Source organism: Acanthisitta chloris, unplaced genomic scaffold (assembly GCF_000695815.1).
Source record: "Acanthisitta chloris isolate BGI_N310 unplaced genomic scaffold, ASM69581v1 scaffold43366, whole genome shotgun sequence".
NCBI classification, from domain to species: domain Eukaryota; kingdom Metazoa; phylum Chordata; class Aves; order Passeriformes; family Acanthisittidae; genus Acanthisitta; species Acanthisitta chloris.
Genome location: NW_008680588.1, coordinates 718 through 23,988, shown reverse-complemented (window position 1 = coordinate 23,988; position 23,271 = coordinate 718). Strand labels below are relative to the sequence as shown.

At 42.2% G+C, this 23,271-nt stretch overlaps 2 protein-coding genes across 2 annotated transcripts in view; one reads left to right on the top strand and one right to left on the bottom strand.

The window, feature by feature from the left end:
- Window positions 1-10,018, top strand: part of BAIAP2L1 (BAI1-associated protein 2-like 1) — a gene marked incomplete at its 5' end in the record, with an annotated part of 28,396 nt that extends 18,378 nt beyond the window's left edge. The window contains 10 exons of the mRNA XM_009077741.1: window positions 53-124; window positions 374-511; window positions 1,673-1,825; window positions 2,274-2,448; window positions 3,015-3,158; window positions 4,303-4,510; window positions 4,814-4,891; window positions 5,228-5,393; window positions 9,153-9,193; window positions 9,943-10,018. Coding sequence (XP_009075989.1) covers window positions 53-124; window positions 374-511; window positions 1,673-1,825; window positions 2,274-2,448; window positions 3,015-3,158; window positions 4,303-4,510; window positions 4,814-4,891; window positions 5,228-5,393; window positions 9,153-9,193; window positions 9,943-10,018 — 1,251 coding nt within the window. The remainder of the gene's footprint in view (window positions 1-52; window positions 125-373; window positions 512-1,672; window positions 1,826-2,273; window positions 2,449-3,014; window positions 3,159-4,302; window positions 4,511-4,813; window positions 4,892-5,227; window positions 5,394-9,152; window positions 9,194-9,942) is intronic.
- A 2,050-nt stretch (window positions 10,019-12,068) lies between these two features.
- BRI3 (brain protein I3) lies at window positions 12,069-22,827 on the bottom strand (the record flags this gene model as incomplete). The annotated part of the gene is made up of 2 exons (XM_009077740.1): window positions 12,069-12,243; window positions 22,713-22,827. Coding segments are annotated over 2 exons (290 nt in total), but the record flags the coding sequence as incomplete, so codon positions are not given.
- Window positions 22,828-23,271: the final 444 nt, after the last annotated feature.

Genomic DNA, 23,271 nt, shown 5'->3' with positions numbered 1-23,271 from the left:
CTAAAATACTTTTGCCAGTGTTTAATAACCCTTCATTCATTTGCTTTTAAAGTTCAAAAAATTTCATAAAGAAATTATATCTGAACTGGAGAAGAAAACTGACCTGGATGTAAAGTATATGACTGTAAGTACATTCGATTCTAAAACTCCCATTTTATTTGTCTATCAAAGTATCTTTTCAGAAATCATTCCCCATGAGTTAATTAAAGTAACTGATACATTAGAAAGGAGCTTTAGATACATAAATATGGCCAAATTCTGCATAAAGAAATTCTCTGGTGTGTCTGAGCGATATCTCATGTATCATAGTGATGCTTTCTAGTCACTTAACAGCTCTGTGGCTGAGTGCATGTTGTAAATGCTTTGATTGCAGGCAACTTTAAAGAGGTACCAAACTGAACACAGAAGCAAATTGGATTCTTTAGAGAAGTCTCAGGCTGAGCTGAAAAAAATCAGAAGGAAAAGCCAAGGAGCACGAAACGTGACAAAATATGAGCATAAAGAAATGGAGGTCAGTGCATTGTCTCTTATTTGTTTCTTTCTTTGTATGAGAAGTGTCAACAGAAAATGTTAATGGTTCCTCAGACTTGGTTTATATTAAAGGCACTCCCAGAGCATATATTCCAGTTGAAATTGAACTCACACTGCTCCACTGAATGTATACAGAGATTTCTGCTCTAGTTATTAGTTTTCATCCCTCAACCACTACTTGATATTTTTAAAGTACCTCTGTAACGACACCTTTATGCAGAGTTTTACACAGGGAGTCAGGCTAAGCTGTGTAAATTGAGTAGCAATTCGCTATAATTTCCCAGAGTAGGCAATGCCAACTTGTGTTACTAGCGCTTACCTTTCCTCCTGCCCTCGATCCAGCATTGCCATCTTGAGGCCAATCTTGAAATGACACGGAAGAGAAACGATTAATAAATCATACTTTGGTTGTCATGTGTCTCTCCAAAACTGCTTACTATTGGTATTTTTATTTGCACAACACTTCGTGCTAGCTTATACATTTTTTCCTCCCTTTTTTTCTATTTTGATTTTCAAACAAAGCTCTGTATGTACACTAAATACAGATAGGAATAGCTCCTTTCTTACTGCCCATCTTTTAACCTGCATTCCTAATCCTTATTTCTTTTTTAAGGTATTAGATTGAGAGTTCAAGGATTAACATTTAATCACAGTTTAGTCATGAATCCTTGTTACCTCAGAGAAATATAGTTTAGTCTTTGTAGTAACTTATTTTCTCCCCTCTTAAGTGAAGTAGAAACTCATCACAGCTTTGTGTGAGTAAATGGAAGTGCTGTGGAGCAGACGAAGGTAATTAGCCTAATTAGAACATCTGTGGCTCAGCACAGTCACTGCTTTGTTGACATATTCTTATCTACTGCAGTGTTTTAGTCAGAGGCTGAAAGATTGTTCCTTGTTTTGCTTTGCTCTGCACTGCCCCTAAACGGGCTGTTGATTGCCTGTAGGGAGAACACACATTTACCTGATGAGATAGAGGGAGCTCAGATGTGTGTGTGAAAAGAGAAAGACTCGGAAGTAGAGCCACCCTACCCCAGTCCTCCTTTCCAAAAGCTTTTTCTAAGGCTTTTGGAGTTTATGTCAGTAATTGGATATAGTATCAAATAAAACTCAGGAGCTCTGTGTGATATATTTTTTCCCTTAGTACTTGGACACTCTGAAGCTTCGACAGGAAGACATTCAGCAGTTTATAGCAGAAGGCTGTACAGAGGCTCTCCTTGAAGAGAAGAGAAGGTTCTGTTTCCTGGTTGACAAACACTGCAGCTTTACCCAGCACATGCACTTCTACCATGCCCAGGTCAGTGTTGTGAACATAAACTGAAACTCCTGAAATCCAGTCATAGAGGAGATCTTCAGTATCTCCTGCAGCATGTAGATCAGACTGCCAGAAATAGCCAAGGAATCCTGTAGTGACAGGGAAGTCTTGTGATCAGTTCATAGAAAATGCTTACAATGCTGTATTCTCTTAAATGTGTTTGTAGCAACAGTCGGGGGTTGCTGGGACTTTTTAAAAATCATATATGAAGAAAAATATATGTGGATTGATCAGGTATTTCCAGTATCTGACCCTGAAAAAGGACAGCAAATGTATGATTTGTTTCAAAGAGGTATTACTCACAGAAATCTTTGAGAAGACTTTTATTTTGCTGGTGGTGTCACTTTGGAATAATGAAGGTTACCCAATAGGTCTGTGCAACGTTATGACAAAGCAAATCTTTGACAAGAACCTTTTAATTTGGATGCAGTGTGCAGACTTCCTAAAATCCAAGCTGCCTGGGTGGCAGGAGATCTGTAGTGATGCCACCAAAGTGCCTGAAAAAGTCAAAATGATGATAGAAGAAATAAGGACACCTGGGTCCACCCCTGGATCAAGGACACCACAGCCCTCACCAATGATAGAGAGAAACACCATGGTAGGTTGTCCTTTGATGGTCACAGAGTTTGCTAAGTGGGAGGAGAGTGGCTTCACTAGCTCCTGTTGTACCTAAGCCTTTGGGATTTGGGATGGAGTCTGTAATGTACCTCAGTTGTGTATGGAACCAAAATCTTTGAGCTGAAGCTCTGCTATGGGAAAAACACCCAGTGTAGCTGGGAGAAGCAGGTGTCCAATATGAACTTAAACAAAATGTTATTTTCTATTTCTTTCCTTCTTCCCTTCATGATTCTTATTAGAGTACAGGTTAAATTCTCATTTCTATCTATTTGTATGTTGTGTCATCATTAACTGGTGAATTTCTAAATGAGAATAGTAAACTTCTAAGCAAGAAAAATCTGGAGATCATTATGCTATTTGTGGAAAAAAGGCTATGGTAGCCTTCCCACTGACAAGGGACAGAAGCCTCTTACTAACATTCTTTCAACAATTCCACAGAAACATGTGGGCTTTATGACAGGTCTAAATATACATCATTTGGGAATATTTAAGCATTGCTCTCTAGAATTTAATCTTGCAACTAAGCTATCACTATCTCATCAGTATTATGATCCTGATTTTTATCCTCAGTATGAAAATGCATCCCACATGCCCCCAGCCCCCACGGGCAGGGCATACACCAGCCCACTCGTCGATATGTTCAACAATCCTGCAGCAGCTTCCAAGGCACCTTCTGAGAAACAAAATCATTCAGCAGGTGAGTTCCTTCCTTGCAAACTAGTTAAGTGTGAATGACACCCCATAGTGTTCAAAATGACCTCAGGGTTTCCTGACTGCTGTGATGATGTGAATTCCAGGATGTAGAGAGGAGTAGGAAATGGTCTGTACAAAATATTTCTCTAAGAGGAGAGAGATGTGCTATAAGAGAATTGTTTGCAGTAAAATGCAGGTCAAGACAAGTAGATTCTATTTTAATCACTTTGTGTGTCACTGATTAACCCAACTTAATTGCTCTTATGACTTGCAATGCTATGAGCAGAATGTATTCTGCAGTTCTGCAGAGGCTATATCCCAGGGATTGTTTCAGTGCACACAGACAAACATAAACACTCTGCAGTGTCACTTTGGTTTCTTTTAAGGGCACATAGCAGTGAGAGAGGAATACACATGGGACAAAATGAGCACAGTCTTGTCTTTCTTTCCCGAAATGTAAAGTCCTATTAAGATTCGTTTCCCAAGTTTCTAATTAGGGATTTTTTTACCTTCCTTTGATATAGGTAAGGGAAAGAACTAAACCTAGATCACAGCATAAGAAATGCAGAACTCTTCAACGTGGTGATAGCAATTCCAGCATTTCTTCCTTAAAAATGCATTTACAACATATTGTACTACTCAAATAACAGAGTTTGAGCCTTCTTTATTTTGTCCTCTGGTAAACATCTGGTTTAAACATCCACAAAGCAGAAAGCATCTGCAGCTCTCCTGGATGCAGCTGAAGCTCAGTGCTAGGCACATTTGAAAGTAAAATCTTGGATTTTACACACAGTTACCTTTATTTGAATGAAAAATTTTCCAAGACCTTTTACGGCTGTGATTGTTTAGCACTTTTCATGCCAAAAGAGGGAAAAAGTTGCCAGTTAAAACTTAAAAACTTTTTATGCCTGTTGATTCAGCATTACTGTGCTGAGTGTGTGTGTGTAATTGCATGTGCTGGTAAGACCTTCATGGTGATAAGAAACATTGGCAGGTAACTGAGAGATGTTTAAGTGGAAAGTACAGAGTCTCAGAACTTGATATGCACTTGAGTATTCCTTTTTTTTTTCCTGTCAGACTACTAACTGCATTTAATTCTGTTAGTGTGCGGCTAATTTTGCTTTTCTTTGGTTTTCTTTTTGCGACAGAGCGTTCCGATGACGCCAGTTTATCGCGTTCGACTTCCGTTGCCACGGGGCTAAATATAATGAAAAGGCAAAAAGTGAAGACAATCTTCCCCCACACTGCTGGGAGCAACAAGACACTGCTCAGCTTTGACCAGGGGGACATCATCACACTGCTGGTAGCTGAGGAGAAGGACGGTTGGCTTTATGGGGAGCACGACACAACCAGACTGTAAGAGAATCAATGCATTACCCAGCTTGGACATGAGGGCAATGTGTGTCTCATCACATTTTGTTAGCAGCGATTAGTAAATGGTTTTCCACCTTCTTTTACTGGCTGTCATTGACTGGGGACTTGGAGTCTTTTGGAAAATCATTGCACTTGTCTTAGGGAGGTTTTGCACACTAATTTGGCATCATCAGAAATCAGATCTTCAACAGTTAAATCCATCTGTTGAGTCTATGATTTTGTCCACTGTTGTCTTTTGAAAGACCTTTCCTATTTCATACAATATAAACCCCTTTCCCCTTACAGAAGAGGATGGTTTCCATCATCATACACAAGACCACTAGAAGGATCAGCAGAAGAAAAAGCCTTTGCCCCAGTGCCAAGGTAATATTTTGCAGAAATGCCCAAATCTTCACTAATGTTTATTAAAAATGATATTGTTGTGCTCATGCTCTTTCAGGTTCAGTACCATGTACAGTAAATACTCTCTAACAGTCTGTAGTATGATGCCTTGATCACATTATGGTGTTTTGATGGTTACACACAGACTCAAGAAGTGCCTTTAGAACAATTTTAACTCAGAGCCCCACTGACTTCAGGGCACTGTGTACACTCTTATTAACTTCCAGCTCATGCACTTCTGTGCTTTGCTGAGGCAAAGATAAGCGAGAGATGTTTTATAGGCACTGAGAGTGGTGTTTGTTGGGTTCTGTCTTGCAGCCCTGCACCAATCCGAAGTGTTAGTTCTGTAAATCTGGTGGAGAAAGGTGAAGTTGTCCTCCCCCCACCAGACTACCTGGGGGCTGTGCAGGCAGACAGACGAGCTGAGCCTGCCAAAGGCACCGCGGCGAAAACACCGACGGACAGAGCGGAACACGCGGGGCCGGTAAGGGATCACTGCCAGGAACTCACATGTGCCACCCTGCTCACGCTTCTTGACCTACTTAGCTGTGCTCCTAAACAAGGCCCTGGAATCTTCTGCCTTAGCTACTTGTGCTTGACTTCAGCAGCCCCTGACACAGCTGTCCTCAGGGGTAACAGGGGCTTTGGCATTTCAAACCACCCACAACGACAGGAAGGGAGGAGAACTTTTCGGTGTATAACTGACAGTAGTGAGACTTACTCTGCAGAGCAAACTTCTCAGCAACAGAATCTGTTAAACGTGGAAAGGAATTATAACAGAAGGGAGTACAAAGCCATCATCCTCAGTGATTCCAGGGCTGGGGGGGACGGGGTTTACAGCAGCACAAGCTGTATTTGGGAATGCTTTGTGCAGCCTCATGGAAGTGAGTGTTGGGTTTGTGGCTGTCGCTGAGGGAGAGAAGTACTAACTCAGGGCTGTATTCAGCAAAGCTGCAGCTGAGTCTGAATACATTTCTATGAACAGATAATGCTATACAGAGCTGATGTTTCTGCCATTAAGTGAGCATTCAAACTGATTCAAAAGGAACACTAATCAATTACTAGGCTTTTTCTTGCTGCTTGTTTAACTAAATATTTTGCTGATGTGTATCTAGGGGTGATATTTCTGAGACTTTCTTCAAAAAGCCTCTTGAAGCAACGATCACATCTTGATGGAAAAAAAACCCTAATATATATAAAAGAAGGTTAACACTGTACCAAAGCTACTGTACAGCTAGTTCAGAAGAGCAGTGATAGAGACTACATACAACAGAGACTCTTCTCCCAACCACTGCCAAAGTATCTCTTGCAGATGCAGAAGTTGGAAGTTGACAGTATCTTTCCTGTGGCAGGGAGGGGCAAAAGGCTGGTGCCTCCCATGACAGAAAAATCTGTGCTCCTCAAAGAGCATGAGGAACTAGAAGCAGAGCTGAGTCTTTTAGAACGTAAAGGGTGAAAGTTGTTGATGGAGACTTGTGAAGCTCCTCTCACGGAGAGATCTTACCCCATTTAACTAGACCACTCATGTTTTGTGAAAGTTTGGGGTTTTTTCCATCTAAATATTCCTGTGAAAGCACTTTTTGGGAGCCAGAACAATCTAATATTAGCATATATGTATTTGGATATAGCATATTTGAATCCACATTCAAGGAAGAGGGTTTATTTCTCACTAATGAACCTTATGGTGTGGGAAGTGTCTATTTTGTGTAGTGATGTTGCATTTCTGGGACAATGTTTCCATGAGGAATAAAATCTTTCTGATGCATGAAATGATTATCAAGAAATACAATCTAAATCTTAGTGTTCAGTCACTTTCCAAACAAGTATCTGGGGCCTTCTACAGTGATTCTGAAGACCAGTGTCTACATTTTGATGTATTTGTGGGTTTCATTTTTGGAAGAAGAAGCCACAAGCCTTCATAATGGTGTAATGTCAGAATGTGTACACTGCTCCCTTACCCTGTGGCTCAGTTTTGAAATCCACAGGAGCAACGTGGCCTTCAAGTGTAGTTATGTTCAAAGGTGTCTCAGCCCTTGGAAGGTGCCAAGAGGTCTCTGTGCCGTGACCAGGTGACTTACTATAGAGCTTAAAAAGCCATTGAATCTATGAGATGGTCTCAGTCCCTGTGCTGTGCTATTGTGGTCATTCTGTTCTCAGCATTCACCTGAAGGGCTGTTTTGGTTTGTGGCATTAGTTCAGGAGGTTTAGGAATAAACTTAAGGCTTGTGGACTAACATTCTTGTGGAAATAGAAAACCAAGAGGAATGGCAGGTCAGGTAGTTGGCAGAGCTCTAATTAGAGCAGTACAATCTCTTTGCAGGCCAGAATGGAAGCTGATAGCTCCTAGGAGTGGAAAACAGATGCGTCTTTTTTGATAATCTAAATTTCCACAGGGAGAGCAAGATTAAATTAGGAATTCTGGAGTATAAAATAATGACTACTCTTGCTGAGGCACCTCTAACTCACCCAGCTGCACTGCACTGTGACCCCAGGATTCTTCTTACCTCTTCCCTTGCTAAACTGTAGAGGAGAGCTGCTGCACTTGCACCCAAGGGTTTTGATCCCATGCCACTATTTATTTTCATTCTTTTGGGAAGCTGCAGAGCTTCCTTGTCTTTCCTGCTTCCGTGCAAGTCACCATTCCCCACACCCCCAAAGGCTTTGGAAATAAGCCCAACATTACACCAGGCTGGTTTGTAGGCTCCTACAGGATTTACAGACACATTAACCAGTCTGCTCACTGTGTCTTCTGTGCAGAAACAGGAAATGATTCATTGAGGCATCTTATTTTTGTTTCAGAATACACAGAAAAAAACCAGCTTAGGATTTCAAGAAGGAAAGACAAGGAATGGTTCTTGCCAGTTAAACTGTTCATGCTGTGCTAGAGGACAGTAGCATACACAACAGTATCAACTAAAAAAAGACTTAGTTGACGAAGCTCTGATGAGTGTTGGTGTTCAGTAAGATGTAATCCAGGCATTTATTCATTCTAATTAATTTTAAGGGCTAATTAGGCCTAATTCTAAGGTCTAAGTGTATTTACAATTGATGCATGTGAGCAATTTCATTTGTAATCACAAGTCAAGCACAAGTTAAGAAGTCCCTGCTGAAAGGTCCTGAGTAAATAGAGATTTCTTCACCTGCATTGTGGTATTGTGAATAGGGGAACTGGGAAGTGCTGGTTCAACACTGAGTGCCTGGAAAGGGAGGGCTGACAGGCCTTGGTTCAGCACTGACATTTTCAGTATCAAAACCAAAATGGCTATATAGACTAAATTATTAGTTCCAGTCAAGCTGCTCCATAAAAGGTCACCACATATTCCTGCTTCTACATGCAAGGATATATGTTCCATTTTTCACTTTGAGCTTTATCTGACACCTGTTAGTGGCAATGTAATTAGTTTGCCATTTAAAATATGTAATTAAGAAGGGGGGGGATAAGTAGAAATTAGCTATTTGCCCAAACTCCCACACAGCACAACTGGTTTGCCAAGGGAAACGCTTAGCAAGAGTTTTCCATTCTGTCCCACCTGACACCCTGGAGCAGCCTGGGACAGAGCCACACTGCCACCTCTTGGGTTACCTTCACCTCACAGCAGTGAACTCAGAGGTACAGGACCAACTGCAGCTACACAAACACATCTCTTCACGCTGTACTTGGAACATCACAGTTTCGATCTCATGGAATATTGGCAACAGCTGTGCAAAACTATTCCTCCTTGTGTGTCACTGCCATACCAACACTGCACGTTGTTTGTGTGTGCCATCAGCTGGACAAAATCCCTCTAGACCCCAAACCTGCTCTCCCTTCAAGGCTTTTAACATTTCAGTATGTCATTACAGTGGCTGTTGCTGGTTGAACTTCACGACTTTACAGTTAGTTACCCGAAGATACAGTGTGTTCACTCTCAGCTCTGTGCCAAGCCTGGTTTAGCACTTTGCTGTGACAATCAGCAGTTTATAACTGATGCTTTAGAAACAGTTTGATGGATTCGTGCTGCAAGTAGCTCTGTCCTTTTGGTTGATGGCTGACAACAAAAAAGGCACAGTGTGTCAGCACCACTGTAACTTTCTAATTTTGATGTTCTGAAAGAATTCTGTTCAGCTGAATTACACAATAATTGCTCTAAAAGGCTCAATATTTTTTAGGCTGCTTGAATGCCAAGGTCTCTTTATGTTAGGACAGCAAGATCACCTGTAGCATGTTTTTATAAATCTATGTAAATGTCTTTTTCTTTTACAGAAACCTGACATGAATGGCATTGTAAAACCACCTTTTCTAAGGTATATTTCTAACACTTTTAGAGTAATTTAGCTGTGTTGATTTTTATATTGGCTTATATTATCGATTGTAAGGGGAAATAAGGATGTTTATCATTAATTTCTCTGTGACCTTTCCCAGATACTAGTAAAACATTACAGCTAAAATTGGTTGCAGTTTCTCAAGAGTGGCATCAAATGAAGTGCAATGCAGAGGCCTTTCTCAGAAAAATGTGTTTTTCCAGCAGTTTGACAAGGAGCAGAACTTAACCTTTCTTTAACTGTCATTGAAGGCTAAACCAAAAATCTTTGAAGACTGGGAGCTGTTTAAAAAATGTCCAGATCTAACTGGGTATTAACTTCCCAAATTTTTGGACCTCTGCAAAGTGAATCTTCACATGTAACCTTGTTTCAAAAACTCAAGTTAAACTAAGAGTTGCACAGAATCCTTTAGTCTAAAATCCTAACTTACGGGAAGAAAGAGAAAAAAGTTTTTTACTCTAAGGGTGGTGAGACACTGGCACAGGTTGCCCAGGGAGGCTGTGGCTGCCCCAACCCTGGCAGTGTTCACAGCCAGGTTGGATGAGGCCTTGGGCAACCTGATCTAGTGAGGAGGTATCCCTGCCCAGGGCAGGGGGGGTGGGACTAGATCATCTGTAAGGTCTATTCCAGCCCTTAAATTCTATGATTCTATGATAAGAAGCTGAATGGTTTCAATTTGGGGTTGGATTGCAGCAAACCTTCAAAAGTAACTTTTGTGTATTTCTTTTCAGTGGAGAAAACCCTTTTGCAACAGTGAAACTCAAACCAACAGTAACAAATGACAGATCAGCTCCGATTATCCGATGAACATCTGGTCCAGATACTACTTCCTCCTTACAAACGCCCAGTTTCAGTGATGACAAATACTATCTCAACTTGTTCTAAGAAGTTATTTAAAAGTGTAATTACTGTACAATAGAAGCATACTGCAATGCAGCTCTGATGGGGTTTTAAACCTTTACTTTCCAATGAGGTAATTGCTTTGGGCTAGTGTTTGAGCACTTGGGCTTGATTTTACAGTATGCCTTTTTTGTAGTAGGAATTGTGAAAATACTGGAGGTAGTTTGGAACTCCAGCAAATCAGTGTAAGTAATAGCTCACAGACCTGAATCTCTGGCATTCATTATGTGGAAGCTGCAATGGTAAGTTCTAGAACACAAGCTGCATATGCCACCTACTAAAGAAGAGAATGATGATTTTTTTTTCCAACAGAACAGTGTAACATCTGCCTTATTCCAGAATAGAGAATTGCCTGTATAAATGATTATACATTATTTTGTTTAAAAGAGATACCTTAGGTTATAAATAAATATTTATCCTTTAAGAATAGATGACTTGTAATGCTTTGCTTAATGTTCACATGCAAATTTTCAAGTGTTAACAGAAACCCATTTTCAGTCTAATGCTGTACTGTCAACACATTCTTCGATGATAATTTTGTCTTTAAAACATGTTGTCAAACTTTAGTCTGATAAGTCATAATAAAGCAGTGCCATGATTTTTTCTCAAATGCCAATGTAAAAAGCTGCCTTTGAAGTCCCTCCATTGCTGCAGCCTCTCCAACAGAGAAACAGCTTAAGTCTGAAAGGTTTGGTGGAGCTGAACAAAGGCCTGAAAGCTACACAGTGCAGCACCTGAGTTAAGTGAAACAGAGCTTTTAACTTCAGCCACAAGCAGAGCTAAACAGGTTCTCACCTCAGGCTCAGACTTTCTAAGTCCAGTCAGCACGTCCTTTTTAATGATCACCTCAGACATTAGCCCAGAATGCTATAAACTGCCTGAGCCTGCATCAGCCCTGGCTGCTTCAGCACTGCACAGCTCAGGGGTATTTCCCACCTGTGATGAAGTCTGTACCATGACTGCTGCCAGTGACTAATCCTTACTCTAAATCATTCTACTTTACATGTGTCCATGCTTCCTAGATCATTCACTTTGTGGTGCTTACTTCTACTACTATACACAGTGAATGCAAGTCATGTGAAATGCCTTTCAGTTACTTAATATCAAAAAATAGTATATGAGCATGTGGTGGCTCCTCTTGCACTGTCATTCAAGACCAAGGACACTGGAGAGAACCCTGCATAAATATCCATCAGCCCAGCTGGAAACACCAACTTTTCAGAAGGGCAACTTACACCTGAGCCCATCTTCTAAAGCATATTAGAGGCAAGTCAACCTAGGCTGTATGAGCTTTCAGTAATTCAGAATTCAATAATCTGACAATGCAAAAACCTTTGCTGAGGTCAGCTCACAGCTGGCAGTACCCCAGACTCTCTCTAGAGACAAGTGCCCTGCTGCAGGCAGGAGGTGCTGCTGCCTGTGAACCAACACCAGCCCCTGCATAAAGCAAAACCTTCACTAACTAAAACAGAGCTCTGGCTGGTTGTTATTACTTGTGCCTTCAGAGGGGGAGAGGGGCTGTTAGAGTAGTGGTAGCACACACAGCACTTGCAACACTTTCCTCGATCATCTGATGTCCTTGAAAATAAACCCACATTTTCTCATGATAAGGATTCTGACAAATCCTTTGTTGTAGCTAGGATTACTAACTGCTTTCAGACTACATGGTATCAGTCACATACTTAATAATCCAGCCACAAGTTGAGGATTGCAAAAGGAAAAGCAGTTTTATTTAGTTTTCAACAGGTGCCACTAAACATGGAAAACAAGTCAGGTTTTCATGTTTTGCAATGCACATGCTCATAAAAGATTAGGTTTAAATTACATGCAAGAGACTAAATTTCTTCACACTTTACAAAACAGGTCTGAAGCAAATAAAATGATTGTACATGACATTTACATTAGAAAGAGTATGCTAACAGGTGTAGCTTCCGAAAGCACGTCCACGTCCAGCCCCTCAGCCAAAAGCTGCCCCACAATTAGGGCATCTTCTCTGCCTCAGTGCAAGGCAGAACAGAATCCCAATTGGAAAGAATACAATGGCACACAAAACACCAAGACAGGTGAAGGTGTCCTCCAACACGCCAACCCTGCAAAAAGGGAAAACAGACTCAGTCAAGGACACCCACCAACTTTGTCCCCAAGTTACCACTTTGTGATTTGGCAGTCACTAAAAACCACAACATTTTATAAGGCAAGAGAAAGTACAAGGTTTGAAGTTTGATCCTGGTTTCTACTTCCAAAATGATGTCCCTTTAGAACTGTAGAGAACCAACTAGTGATGTCACCTGACTCCAACTGAGTCCCACCTTCATGACCACCCACATGAGAAATTCTGTGTCAGCAGTCCTGTGACAGCAGAAATGTACCTCAGTTTCAGTCCCTGACTGTGTTCTAAAGTGCTGTAGCTGAGCTTCTCCCAAAATGAAAACAGACACTAAAGCCTGAGCATTCAGACTTAAGAAATTTAAGCAGTTACACTAAATAGGCAAAATTTGGAGTTTAGCAAAACACTCAAATAAGATGTATCCTCTTAGGTTCCCTGGTACAGTGAAAGTCAACAAACAGAGTTAAGTGACCCTGGACTACATGCTACAACCAAAGTGCCAAGGCCAACAAGCTGCTGTTTCCCTCAGAGCAGTCACAGACAGTCCATTGTACATGTCAATAGAGCAAAGGAAGGAAGATGCAGGCTCAGAGACCATTTCCTTTCTGCAACTGGCTGAAACACTGCAACTTGATTAAATTTAAGAACCAGTCCCCTTCCCCTCAACCATCATCAGAAGCCAAAGGCTTTTCAAAGTGTTCTTGATATTCTGCTGCTTATGCAACTTCATGTTCAGCTTAAGCTTTCCCTTGTTTTAATGCATTTTATTTGTTTGCAGTAGTGTTGGGACAGAAGTCAACTCTCTATCTGGTATAAAGGTACTGTCAGGGCCTCACTGATCCCAGCAGTAGTTTTACCATTTCACATCCTCAGAGAACACTCCTTTAAGGCAACAAATTAAAAGCTGTACACTAATGCTCAAATCACCACATGGATTCCAGTCTCAGCACACAAGTGTCCCACAGCTCAGATTTGTGCAGCCTGTGCTGGTCATTGTGGCTACTCCCACAAACTCAGCAGAACATCCCCCCTGGTCCCTGCAAGCCAGGCAGTCCCACAGCTCCAGCTATCCAGGCAGGCACTTTGTTTTGCCACAACAATGCAAGATTACTCTTGAACACCTGTGTGTCCAGAGAGATAAGAACAGTGAGAGATCAGCTCTGCAGAAGTTCCTGCTTTTATGACACTCACCAGGATTTCAGACCCGACCACTTTTCCCATAGCTGGATCACATTTTGTAGTTAGTTTCAGTGGGGTGGGCACTGCTGTTCTTTCCCCACACAAAGCACTTCAGAAAGCCTTCTCAGATATTGAAGTTTCACCCCTCTCTCCAGAACCTTTCAGCTCCTATTCCCACACCTCTGTCACCAATAGTCACAAATCCAGCTATCAAAACTGACCTAAGATAAATCCTAAAATGTACCCATAGTACTGCCCAAATTCCTACAACCACCTTTCTCCAGGATGGAATTGCCATAGTCAGCACACTGATACAGTCAGCCCATGTTGTAGGAGACAATGGTTCTGGTGTGTCACCCACAGATACTATTGCTAACACCAGAAGAACTAAAAACCCTAATATTTACTGAGTACTTTGTACAAGAGTTGTGCTTTCATTGGTGTCTTATTCTCCAGCTGAAGCAATAACAATGCTTAAGTAATGTAGCATAAGATAACATTTTCTTCTTGACAAACTGATTTGTTTACATCTCGAGAAGGACAGGACAGTCTCCACCACCAAGACCTAAACCCAAACACACTGCCCTGCCAGGCAGCTGGGCCAGCTCACTGCTGGGGCTGTACTGGAATCAAACTCCTGGTTCCTGCCACAACGAGCTGCTGCCTGGCAGGGTGTCTGGAGGCAACAGAGTTCCAGTTTTGTTTCTGCTATTTTACTCCTCGTCCTAACACTGATCATCAGCCACAGACACTCTGCAGCAGCAAGAGCAAGTTTCTTGGAAACAGCACTGTGGATTGTCTGTGATGCAGGTTCCCAGAGCTCTCTCTGTGGGTCAGGCTTGGCAATGTCTACATCTGCCCACCTGATGTCACAAGCATTTCCTGTGATGGTGACCAACAGGGATCTGTGTGTCACCGAGCAGCTTTTACACCTCTGCTGGCTGGCAAACAGCACTCAGAGGACACAGACACTGGATTTCCACAGCTTGGTTAATATTTCATTTTAGTCTGTACCTAGTGTTCTGCTACAAAGAACTTTAGCCCAGGATTCCCATCAGAGCAGTGCCTGCTACCCTGCCCCTCTCACCACAAAGTGAAACACCAAAGGGGAAACCAGTCAGAGGGGACAGTCCTGCTGGGGAAAGAAGTATGGAAGGAGTTACTGAAAATCAATGAACAGAACAGCAGCCATTGTCACTACTAGAAAAAAGGCAAACAGCATAGAGGCATGTCAGGAAGTGAACTTTTCCCACATGATATGGATTATTAATGCTACATCCAGACCACTATGTACAACTTTAGCCCTAATTTAAACAGAAAAAAAAGGAAAAATATGTGGACTAATAAGTATCAAAAGGAAAAAAAATACAAAAGAAAACATAGGTCCTATCAACTTACCCTTGCTACCCAACTCTCAAGTCCTAATCCCAAACCAGTTTTTAGACTATTAGCCTGTTCCAGGAAACATCAAAATCTGCTTGCTAGGTTGAGTTCAGAGCACACTAACCCAAGCAGAGATGATTTTATCAGACTGACTTTTAAAGCAGAGCTGAAGAGCCTCACATCAACCCTTGCTTCCAGAGATTTCCCACCAGCTGTCCTGCCTGAGCACATCACTGTGTATGATGGGGGTTATTTAGCATGGCTCACAGCCCACAGGAAAGCTTCAGCACAGTTCCTCAGCTGTACAATCTCTTTATCTAGGACATATCTGGACAGTAAAACTGTAAAATTACACTGCAAGTGACCCTCCAACCAGACTGCAGTTAAAGAATGGAGTCAGTACAAGGCTTTCATACCATTGCCTTCATTTGCCAGGGAAAAGATGTGCTACTCGAAGTGCCATCTCCCGGGAAGACTCTGCTACTAGGGCTGGAATGCAAAGTGATTCAGAACTGTTGAGACAGCCAGAGCACTTACAGACACAGGGGCAAAAAGGACACTGTATTGTTCAACCAGAACTGCCAAGCCTGGATGCAGCACTTGAGTTTGGCCATTTCTATTTGCGGAAAGGCACAAAACACTGAACACCCTCAGACCAAACCCAAACCAGCAGCAGAAGCTCAGGAGGTGAGGCCTCTCCATCTCCTCTGTCCACAGGTTAACCCCTACACTCTATGTAGGGAGAGGCTCAGACACACTCTGGATGATCCGAGTCATTCAAGATTCAAGCAGCTTTCAGTACTACAGACCCATCCGAGAAAGGCAAAGCCACTTTTCCAGGCATTTCAACAGCATCAAAACCAACACGACTTTGGAAATGCACATGTGCAGCACACAGCACACAGTTAAGGCTGTTTTATTTCCTGCCTTGCTTTGCTGTCACACTAATGCCTTCTTTTTCCCTTCACACACACTGAGCATCCCCCTCCTGCAGGCATTCGGCTCCTGCTTTGTGACTGCTTTGAAATCATCTCCTTGTCTCTTAATAAATCCATATTCAGTTCCTGCCCCGAAACCTACATTTGTGACAAGTAAGCCAGTGTGTTTAGTTAAGAGTATAAGCAGCCTATTGATGTGACCTTAAAGAATAAACACACTAATTAAACATTAGAGAGGGATCAATCAGGGTACTTCTGGTCAGCCCCACGCAGCGATGACCCCTGCCTGACCCCTTACAATCACCCCTCTTAATCAGCTTGCAAGGCCCAAGGCTATTGGTCAGCAGATGTCCCTGACACTGTAAATAGAATTTATTTTAAACTCCCTTCCCCTAAATGGAGTTATTCAGGAAGTGTTCTGTGGTACTGCAAAATGCCTAGTAAATGAAAAACAACAATTAAAAAACTGCAATCCATACTCAACTCCAGACCCAGGGAGGGACAAAGCAAGGCACAGGGAGCACTGCTGGGTCAGCACTGGAGGAAGGGCAGGGGCAGCAGAGCAAGGCAGCTCCAGGGGACACTCACTGGGAAGCTGACCAGAACTGTGTCTGCATGACCTCCACTACACACCTGTTGCTTCAGAGCCAGTTCCTGTCACATCTACAACACTCTGATTGCTGAAGCATTACCTACACAAACACTTTTTGGCTTCTGTTGATTTGTGTCACCACCTAATTTTAGATGAGCACTTACCCAATCACTGCTTAGCCAGTTACTAAATATAAAAGGAGAAAAAAAAAAAACTTTTTATAAGGACACTGAATATTTCAGATTTTGTTGTGTATCTTACCTGAGCTGCAGAGTAATTAAGAGACTCCATGATCAAACTGTAGATTCACTAACGTAACCAAACATAAATTTTCTTCTACAGCATAAACCACATAAAAGCTGATTATAACTGCACTACTCCCACTCTAAAAATAAAGTGGAAAGGTTTATTTATACTGCAAGCAGCATCTTGGATTTAAGCTGTAACTGCAGCTGCCAATTCCATAAAGTAAGGTCAATTATTCCCACTGACAAGTATTTAAAACCAAATTATTTTTCAGACAACCCCTTTTTCAAAGTAAGTCTTAAAACATTAAGATCTTAAGTCAAGTGCTCAGGATCAGAGGGCCAATAATGAGATCTGTGAACAAAGCATCAGTTTGATTTAACACATGCAGTTTGAGACTTATCACTACATCACAGTATTTAAACCTGAGCTTATCAGCATTTTTCAGCCCTTACAAATACAGTCAAAGGGCCACCCCAGGTAATCAGAGACAGGCTGGTTGTACAACACACTCTGCAAGACCTGAAAGGAAACTGCACTTGAGAAGAATGCTGTCCTCTACACAGATACTCCCTCACTGATCAACCACCTGGAATTTTCAAGGCAGTATCCCAATCTCCTGCCACTGAGGTTGGTTGAGTTTCAATCTTCAGATTTCAATAGAAACATCAGACCAGGGACAACCATGGAAAGCTACACACTAAATCTTTAACTTTGAACATGCAAACAAAACCAGTCAGCTTTTCTTTATTACCTCCTGGCTAATGCAACAGCAGCAGCTACATTAAGCATGTTGAAATCTCACCTGCAAGCCACAGAAGGAAAAGAATTGATAATTATATATGCAACTACTAAGTAAGCACTGGATGTTTACAGTTTTAATTTCCATGAAGAGGTGTCAGCCTCTCCAGCCTTAGCCTGATGGAGTCTTGAGTGGCTGTTGATCCACATTCACAGAAAGGAGCCCAAATCTCTATGTAGCCACTGGCCCACCCTCCTCAACACAAGCTGCACATATATCTAAATGCAATTATTCTTAAAAGTCACCTTCAAGTAAGAGACGACAGTATTTTCATATTTATCTGGATTTCCTTATGCTTTAAGCCCCATTTCCTATACAGAGGGCTGGCTGCAGAGCCAGAGAAATGCTGGCAATGGGAACAGCCTGTATCTAGCTGTTGTCCTTCTTGAAATGCCTCCAAATCACCAGCCTTCCCTAATGCAGGAGCACCACTGCTGTAATTCCAGTTCTGAGAACACACTAATTAGGAGACAAGCCTCATGGCTTCACACCAACAGCCCAACCTCACAAAGGAGGCCAAGCACACCGGGCAAAGTTCTCTGCTGGTGGTGGACATCTATCAGGATGAGACCTGGTGTGGTTTTTCCTCCCTCATCTGCATGCACAGCAAATCAGTACCACCTCTGGCTACCAACAAACAAGGCCCGTTTCCTCCTCTCCCCAAAACAAAGAAATCCTAATTATCACAATACAGACAAGTATTCTTCAAGACAAATGGTGACACTAACACAAAAAATTCTGCAACTCAGGCCTAGTGACAGACTGGGCATTAGAGACCAGATTATCATTTTTATACAGTCTCGTTAGGGAATATATTCCTGCTATGTCTTATTAATCTTAGTCTCATTTACAAGAAAAATGTGCTTTGATTATTGGCCACAAATCAGTTCACACTAGTAGAACAAAACACAGAAGCAGCAAGAGCTATGCTGTTCTCATTTGGGACCCTGCTACAGACTTACTCCCTTCTCCTCTCCGCAGGGCTCAGGGAGCAGCTTCCTGCCCAGACAGGCTGGGGGAAGTTCCAGCTCTCCTAGCCAGTAATTCCAAGGCACTCCCGGCATCTGCCCGAGGCTGCCGGATCAAGGCTTTCTTCGCAATCACGTGCACAAGTCACTGCTGCATTTCATGCCCCAACTGCTCGAGCCAAACTGCAGCAGAGCAGGGACACACGGCACACGGTGCAGGAGCTGCTCCGGGCCCCAGCACAGGCTGATCAGCTCTGGGGCAAACAGCAGCCTCAGGAGCTGTGGCACTGTTACAGCTATTCCCTTCACAGCACTCTCAGAGAGGTATTCCAAAGCTGGCTTCACTCACAAGGTTCAGAAGATGTCACCTGTCAGCCTGCTGCTGGAAACCACAGATCCACGGGTTTTCCTCCATCAGAAATGCTCCCTAAATAGCTGAGTGTTTCGTTGGTGCTTTTTTTTTATGGGGAGGTTTTGATTCTTTGCATATTTAACCAGTACATAATATGAAATGCTGTTAGGAATATTTACATGAAGTTAAATACAGTTGCTGTGAATAACCATAGAAAACACATATCCTGAGCAGCCTTTTTATCAAACCCTACACAGCACTTGTGACTGAAATAATAGAATTCAAAGAAAAACACTGAAATTTTGAAGGACTTGATCACCTAAGTGCAATTTTCCCAGTCTATTCCCCCAGGAGATGTGCACTTCATTGAAGAAAACTAAATTTCAACCAAAACCTGAGAACTTATTACTTTGTCAAGTCGAACAAAAAAACCCAAACTAAACCCAAGCCACACCTGTGGCAGGAGAATGCTGTCAGAGATCCAAGAATAAATACAGTTTTAATTAAACTTGTCTCATCATCTAATCCTGGAAGAAGCTTTGGTGTTAGTATAATTTGGGACCCACTGCAATGCTTCTCCAGCAGATGTTGTCAGAGGAGAAAGCCACCACAATGCAGCCGTGATGTCCTTTCCCTCACCCCTTCTTCCAAGCAACTGAATACTGTTAAACAGGAAAATAAAAACCCAAGGGAGCCCACCACAGGCTCTGTCCCAGATTTTGAAGGAACTGCCTTTTGCAACCATCAGATCTAGAAAATGTTTTCACAAATTTTAAAGGGATCTTTCTTCTGTTAAGTAACAGGAAAGCAAACATTGCTTTGCAGTTATCTCTACCCAACAATCAAAGACAAAGAAAAAGAAAATGAAAGTGACCACAAGAGAAGCAGCCAGGCTGTACTTTCCAAGCTAAAAAGAAAATTACATGGCTGGAATTCTAAAGTCAGTGCCTGTAATGACTCAATCTGTACTTGGGAACATAAAACAGTTTAAAAGCAGGACTTGGCCAATCCTTAGACCTCAAGTAGAAGTAATAACACTGAGAAGATTCTGCAACTCAGTTTAATTCCCTGTACCTCAGGGTGGGGAGCAGAACACACACTAAGACAGCAGGACTACAACCACCCAAGACATTGTAATAATGTAAGGCAGGATGGAACATACATTAATACTGAAGTCTGTAATTAGAAAGCAACACTGACCAATTATGAATGAGGATGATCTGACTAATGAATAGCTCTAAGTGAGAGGTACAAGCTTGCAAGACAGGAGAGTCATCCCTCAGATGGCAGCAAAGCTTCAGAGAAGGAACAGAATGCAATTACCTCGTGACCATGGGCATAGTACTGACTTGAGAGGCTACTCCTGGAGACACTTTGTACATTTTATGACTGAATACCATAAATAGTCAGTTTATTAATCCCAAGATCACTTGTGACTGCAGTAAAATAGATTCCAACCCTAGTAACAGACCAATACTGCATATTTCTCCTCAACAACATGTATTTTAAGTTGAAAATGGTTTTGATTTCAATTAGCAACATTAATACATGCCATAGTGCAAAACACTGCTTTCTGTTTGGAAATGGCAGAAATCCCCTCCATGGCCTTTAGCCTATTCCATCAATTACATTACTCCACAGCCACAATCAAGGCTTTTTCTTGGTGATCTAAAGCAGATGGACTTCTCTAACAATCATGCACACCATCAAATCAGGAAAGTAACAGGACAACTGACCTGGCAGTTTAATAACAAAGTATTTTTATGTACCATTAATAGCTTTTTATGTTTTGCAATGCACCTTCAACAACTTTTCTGCTCATAAAATATGTTTCCAGGGCAAGGAAGCACACTAGAACTGTGTTTAAGATCTTGAGAAGACAAAGAGGACTGAGCTCTTTCTCTAAGAGAAGCAGCCAGTGTAACCTTCCAGAACATGAACCCTGACCCTTTCCAGGTTCCCATGAATATTCCCAGTATTATGCTTCCCACCCAGCCACCCTCTACTTTTTCTTGAAGTACCAGACTATCAATTCCATAACTGCTCAAAGACAAGCAATCTGAGATTCTTCCCTCCTACCCTGAACTTGATTCTTGTTCTAAGACAACTAGGAACAAGCACAGTGACACTGCACAGAAGCCTGTGACACACCATTACTAGATACAGTTACTCATCCTCGTGATTGCCTGATCCAGAGCCCTGCACAAGTGCTGAGAAGAGTCTGACAGGTCAAGCAGGGCAGTATTATGCCTCACAGTAATGAAGATGTCAGAGTTCTCCTCACAACTTTTATTTTTCACAGCCCAGGACAAAAACTGTGGATCCAAAGGTTTTGTGGAGAATATTTTGCTTTAGGAAAGAGTCCACAATGGCTCCTTCCAGCAGAGCACTTCTGATGACTTAAAACAATTCAAGTGAGGTCACTTAAAAACACCTAACAGACTGTTCATTTTCCCAAATTTGGATAAAGTTATACATTATATTTGCAAATGATTGTTTTAAAAAGGCTCTCCTACACCATCCTGGGATAACTGCCAGAAAACAAAATGGAAAAGAACAGCCACAAGAGCCTACTAATCTGAAGTTATTGCAAAGACACATCCACAGTAAAATGCTTTGAGAAGTGCTGGGTTCAGGGCCAGAAGCCTGTGAGAGCACACTGACTGCCTCTCACCAGCCAGTGCATAACATCTGTCCTGTCTTCTGGCTGAGCTCAAGCATCATGTACTCACTCAGGAGGCAGGATCTACCACATCCTCTGAGCAGCTCAGAGCTGACTTCCCCTCACTCTTTAGAACACACACCTTCTAGATCAATAGCTCCCGCTGGTACAGGTTTTTCAGCCTTAATTAGTGGCATTTCAGGTATCTGTTTTTACATAGCACCACAGGATATTCCTTATTTGAATCCACCTTTGAAGACAGGTACTGACTCTCAGACAAACACCAACTCTAACAAACCCAAAAACATCTGGGGACAGCCTCTGCCATGTGAGCACCTGTATCACATCCCTCACACTGCAGCCTGGGATCACTCCAGCTATTCAGGCAAGTCTGTTTCCTACACATTTTGAAAGGAAAGCAAAGGCTCAGACCTGCAGAGTATCAAGTGCCTCCTTGCAAGACACCCCAAGGGTAACTCCTGTACACTTTAACAGAGGAGAGTGATTCTGCATTTGAGCCGGAGCTGGGCAGGCACCAGCAGCAATCCAGCTGCCCTCACCCATGGCCTAATATCCTGGGAAGAGAAGAACTGAGAAGCAAAAAGGATGACAGCTGACTTACAGCACCAGTGTGGAAACTGAGTGCCTTCTTCCCTTTTCATGGCTGTGATCTCCAAGGGGGAAGTTGTTCTCTTGCTGCAACTCCAAACAGCAGCTGACCACTTCTTCTGGTTTTCACCACTGCATCAGATTAACACTTTCAACCAGGTCCACTAACCTCCCTGTTCTTCTGCAGTTAAAGAACTTTTAGAGATCTTTTAAAGCCTTAAGACACTGATGTTTTCAGCCCATGCTTGGTTTTGCCCAGTCTGGATGCTGGGAATGGGGACAAGCACCACAAGAGCAGCAGTTCTTCCACAGGACTGCCAGAAAACCAGAAGTGACTCTGGTCAAAGACTGCTGCAAGTTTCACAATAAAATCATGCTACCCACCATCATCAGGCATAAACACATCAGACAGGACTTCCTGTCATCCTCTTCCCCAAGAACTGACCCTTTACATCTGTTACTGAAGTGCCTTTTCATTAAAAACAGCACTTACAGATCTTCCTCCATCATAAAGAACAGATTCATGTTTATATATAAAGCACATTGTATTATTTTGTAGCTGTTGTCATGAGCCCATTAGGACAAGCTCATACTACATAAATCAAAGCTAAACTGCTACATCCTAGTGTCTTTTTGATTAACACAGCTCTAACACACAGACACAAAGAGAAGCTATTGAAAGCCAAGGAACCACATGGATACCTCTAACTTACAAAATGAAACCCAAGACTGAGTTTATGTCCCAACTCCAGAGCCATTTTACCTGCAGGCAGGACAGCCACCAACTACTACAACAGAAGTGGTGGTAGCAGGCTGCTGAATAATGGTGTACGTGCTCGAATAGTTTGGCTGTGGTGTCGGTGGAGGAACAGCATATCCTAAAACAAGAGAAAAACCTCAGTCACCACACATCAGGCACAAAGATCATTAAAACATATGAAAGCAAAAGATGGAAAAAATAAGCAGAAATGTGGTCTCGATTGAGCACTTTAGGGTCTATCAGAATCAGTTGGTACACACTACTTAGCACATCTAATAGCAAAGCCACTTCACAGGCCCAAGTATGTAGCACAATTTAACCATCTCAAAAGGACACAGAGCTAATCATTAACCTTGAGAATTCGTTTGAATGCTCTTGAGCACCAGGGAAAAACAGCTTAAACAATGACCACAGCTTTCACTTCTGGATGTTATGTATCAGGTGTGTTCCACTCCAGCTGACAAGTTCAAACAGAATTAATCTCCCTCTGGTTTCGAGCTTACCTTGCACGTACTAAGTTTGTAACTGGAGAGAGAGGTAGGAGTGATTGGATGCAAGTAGA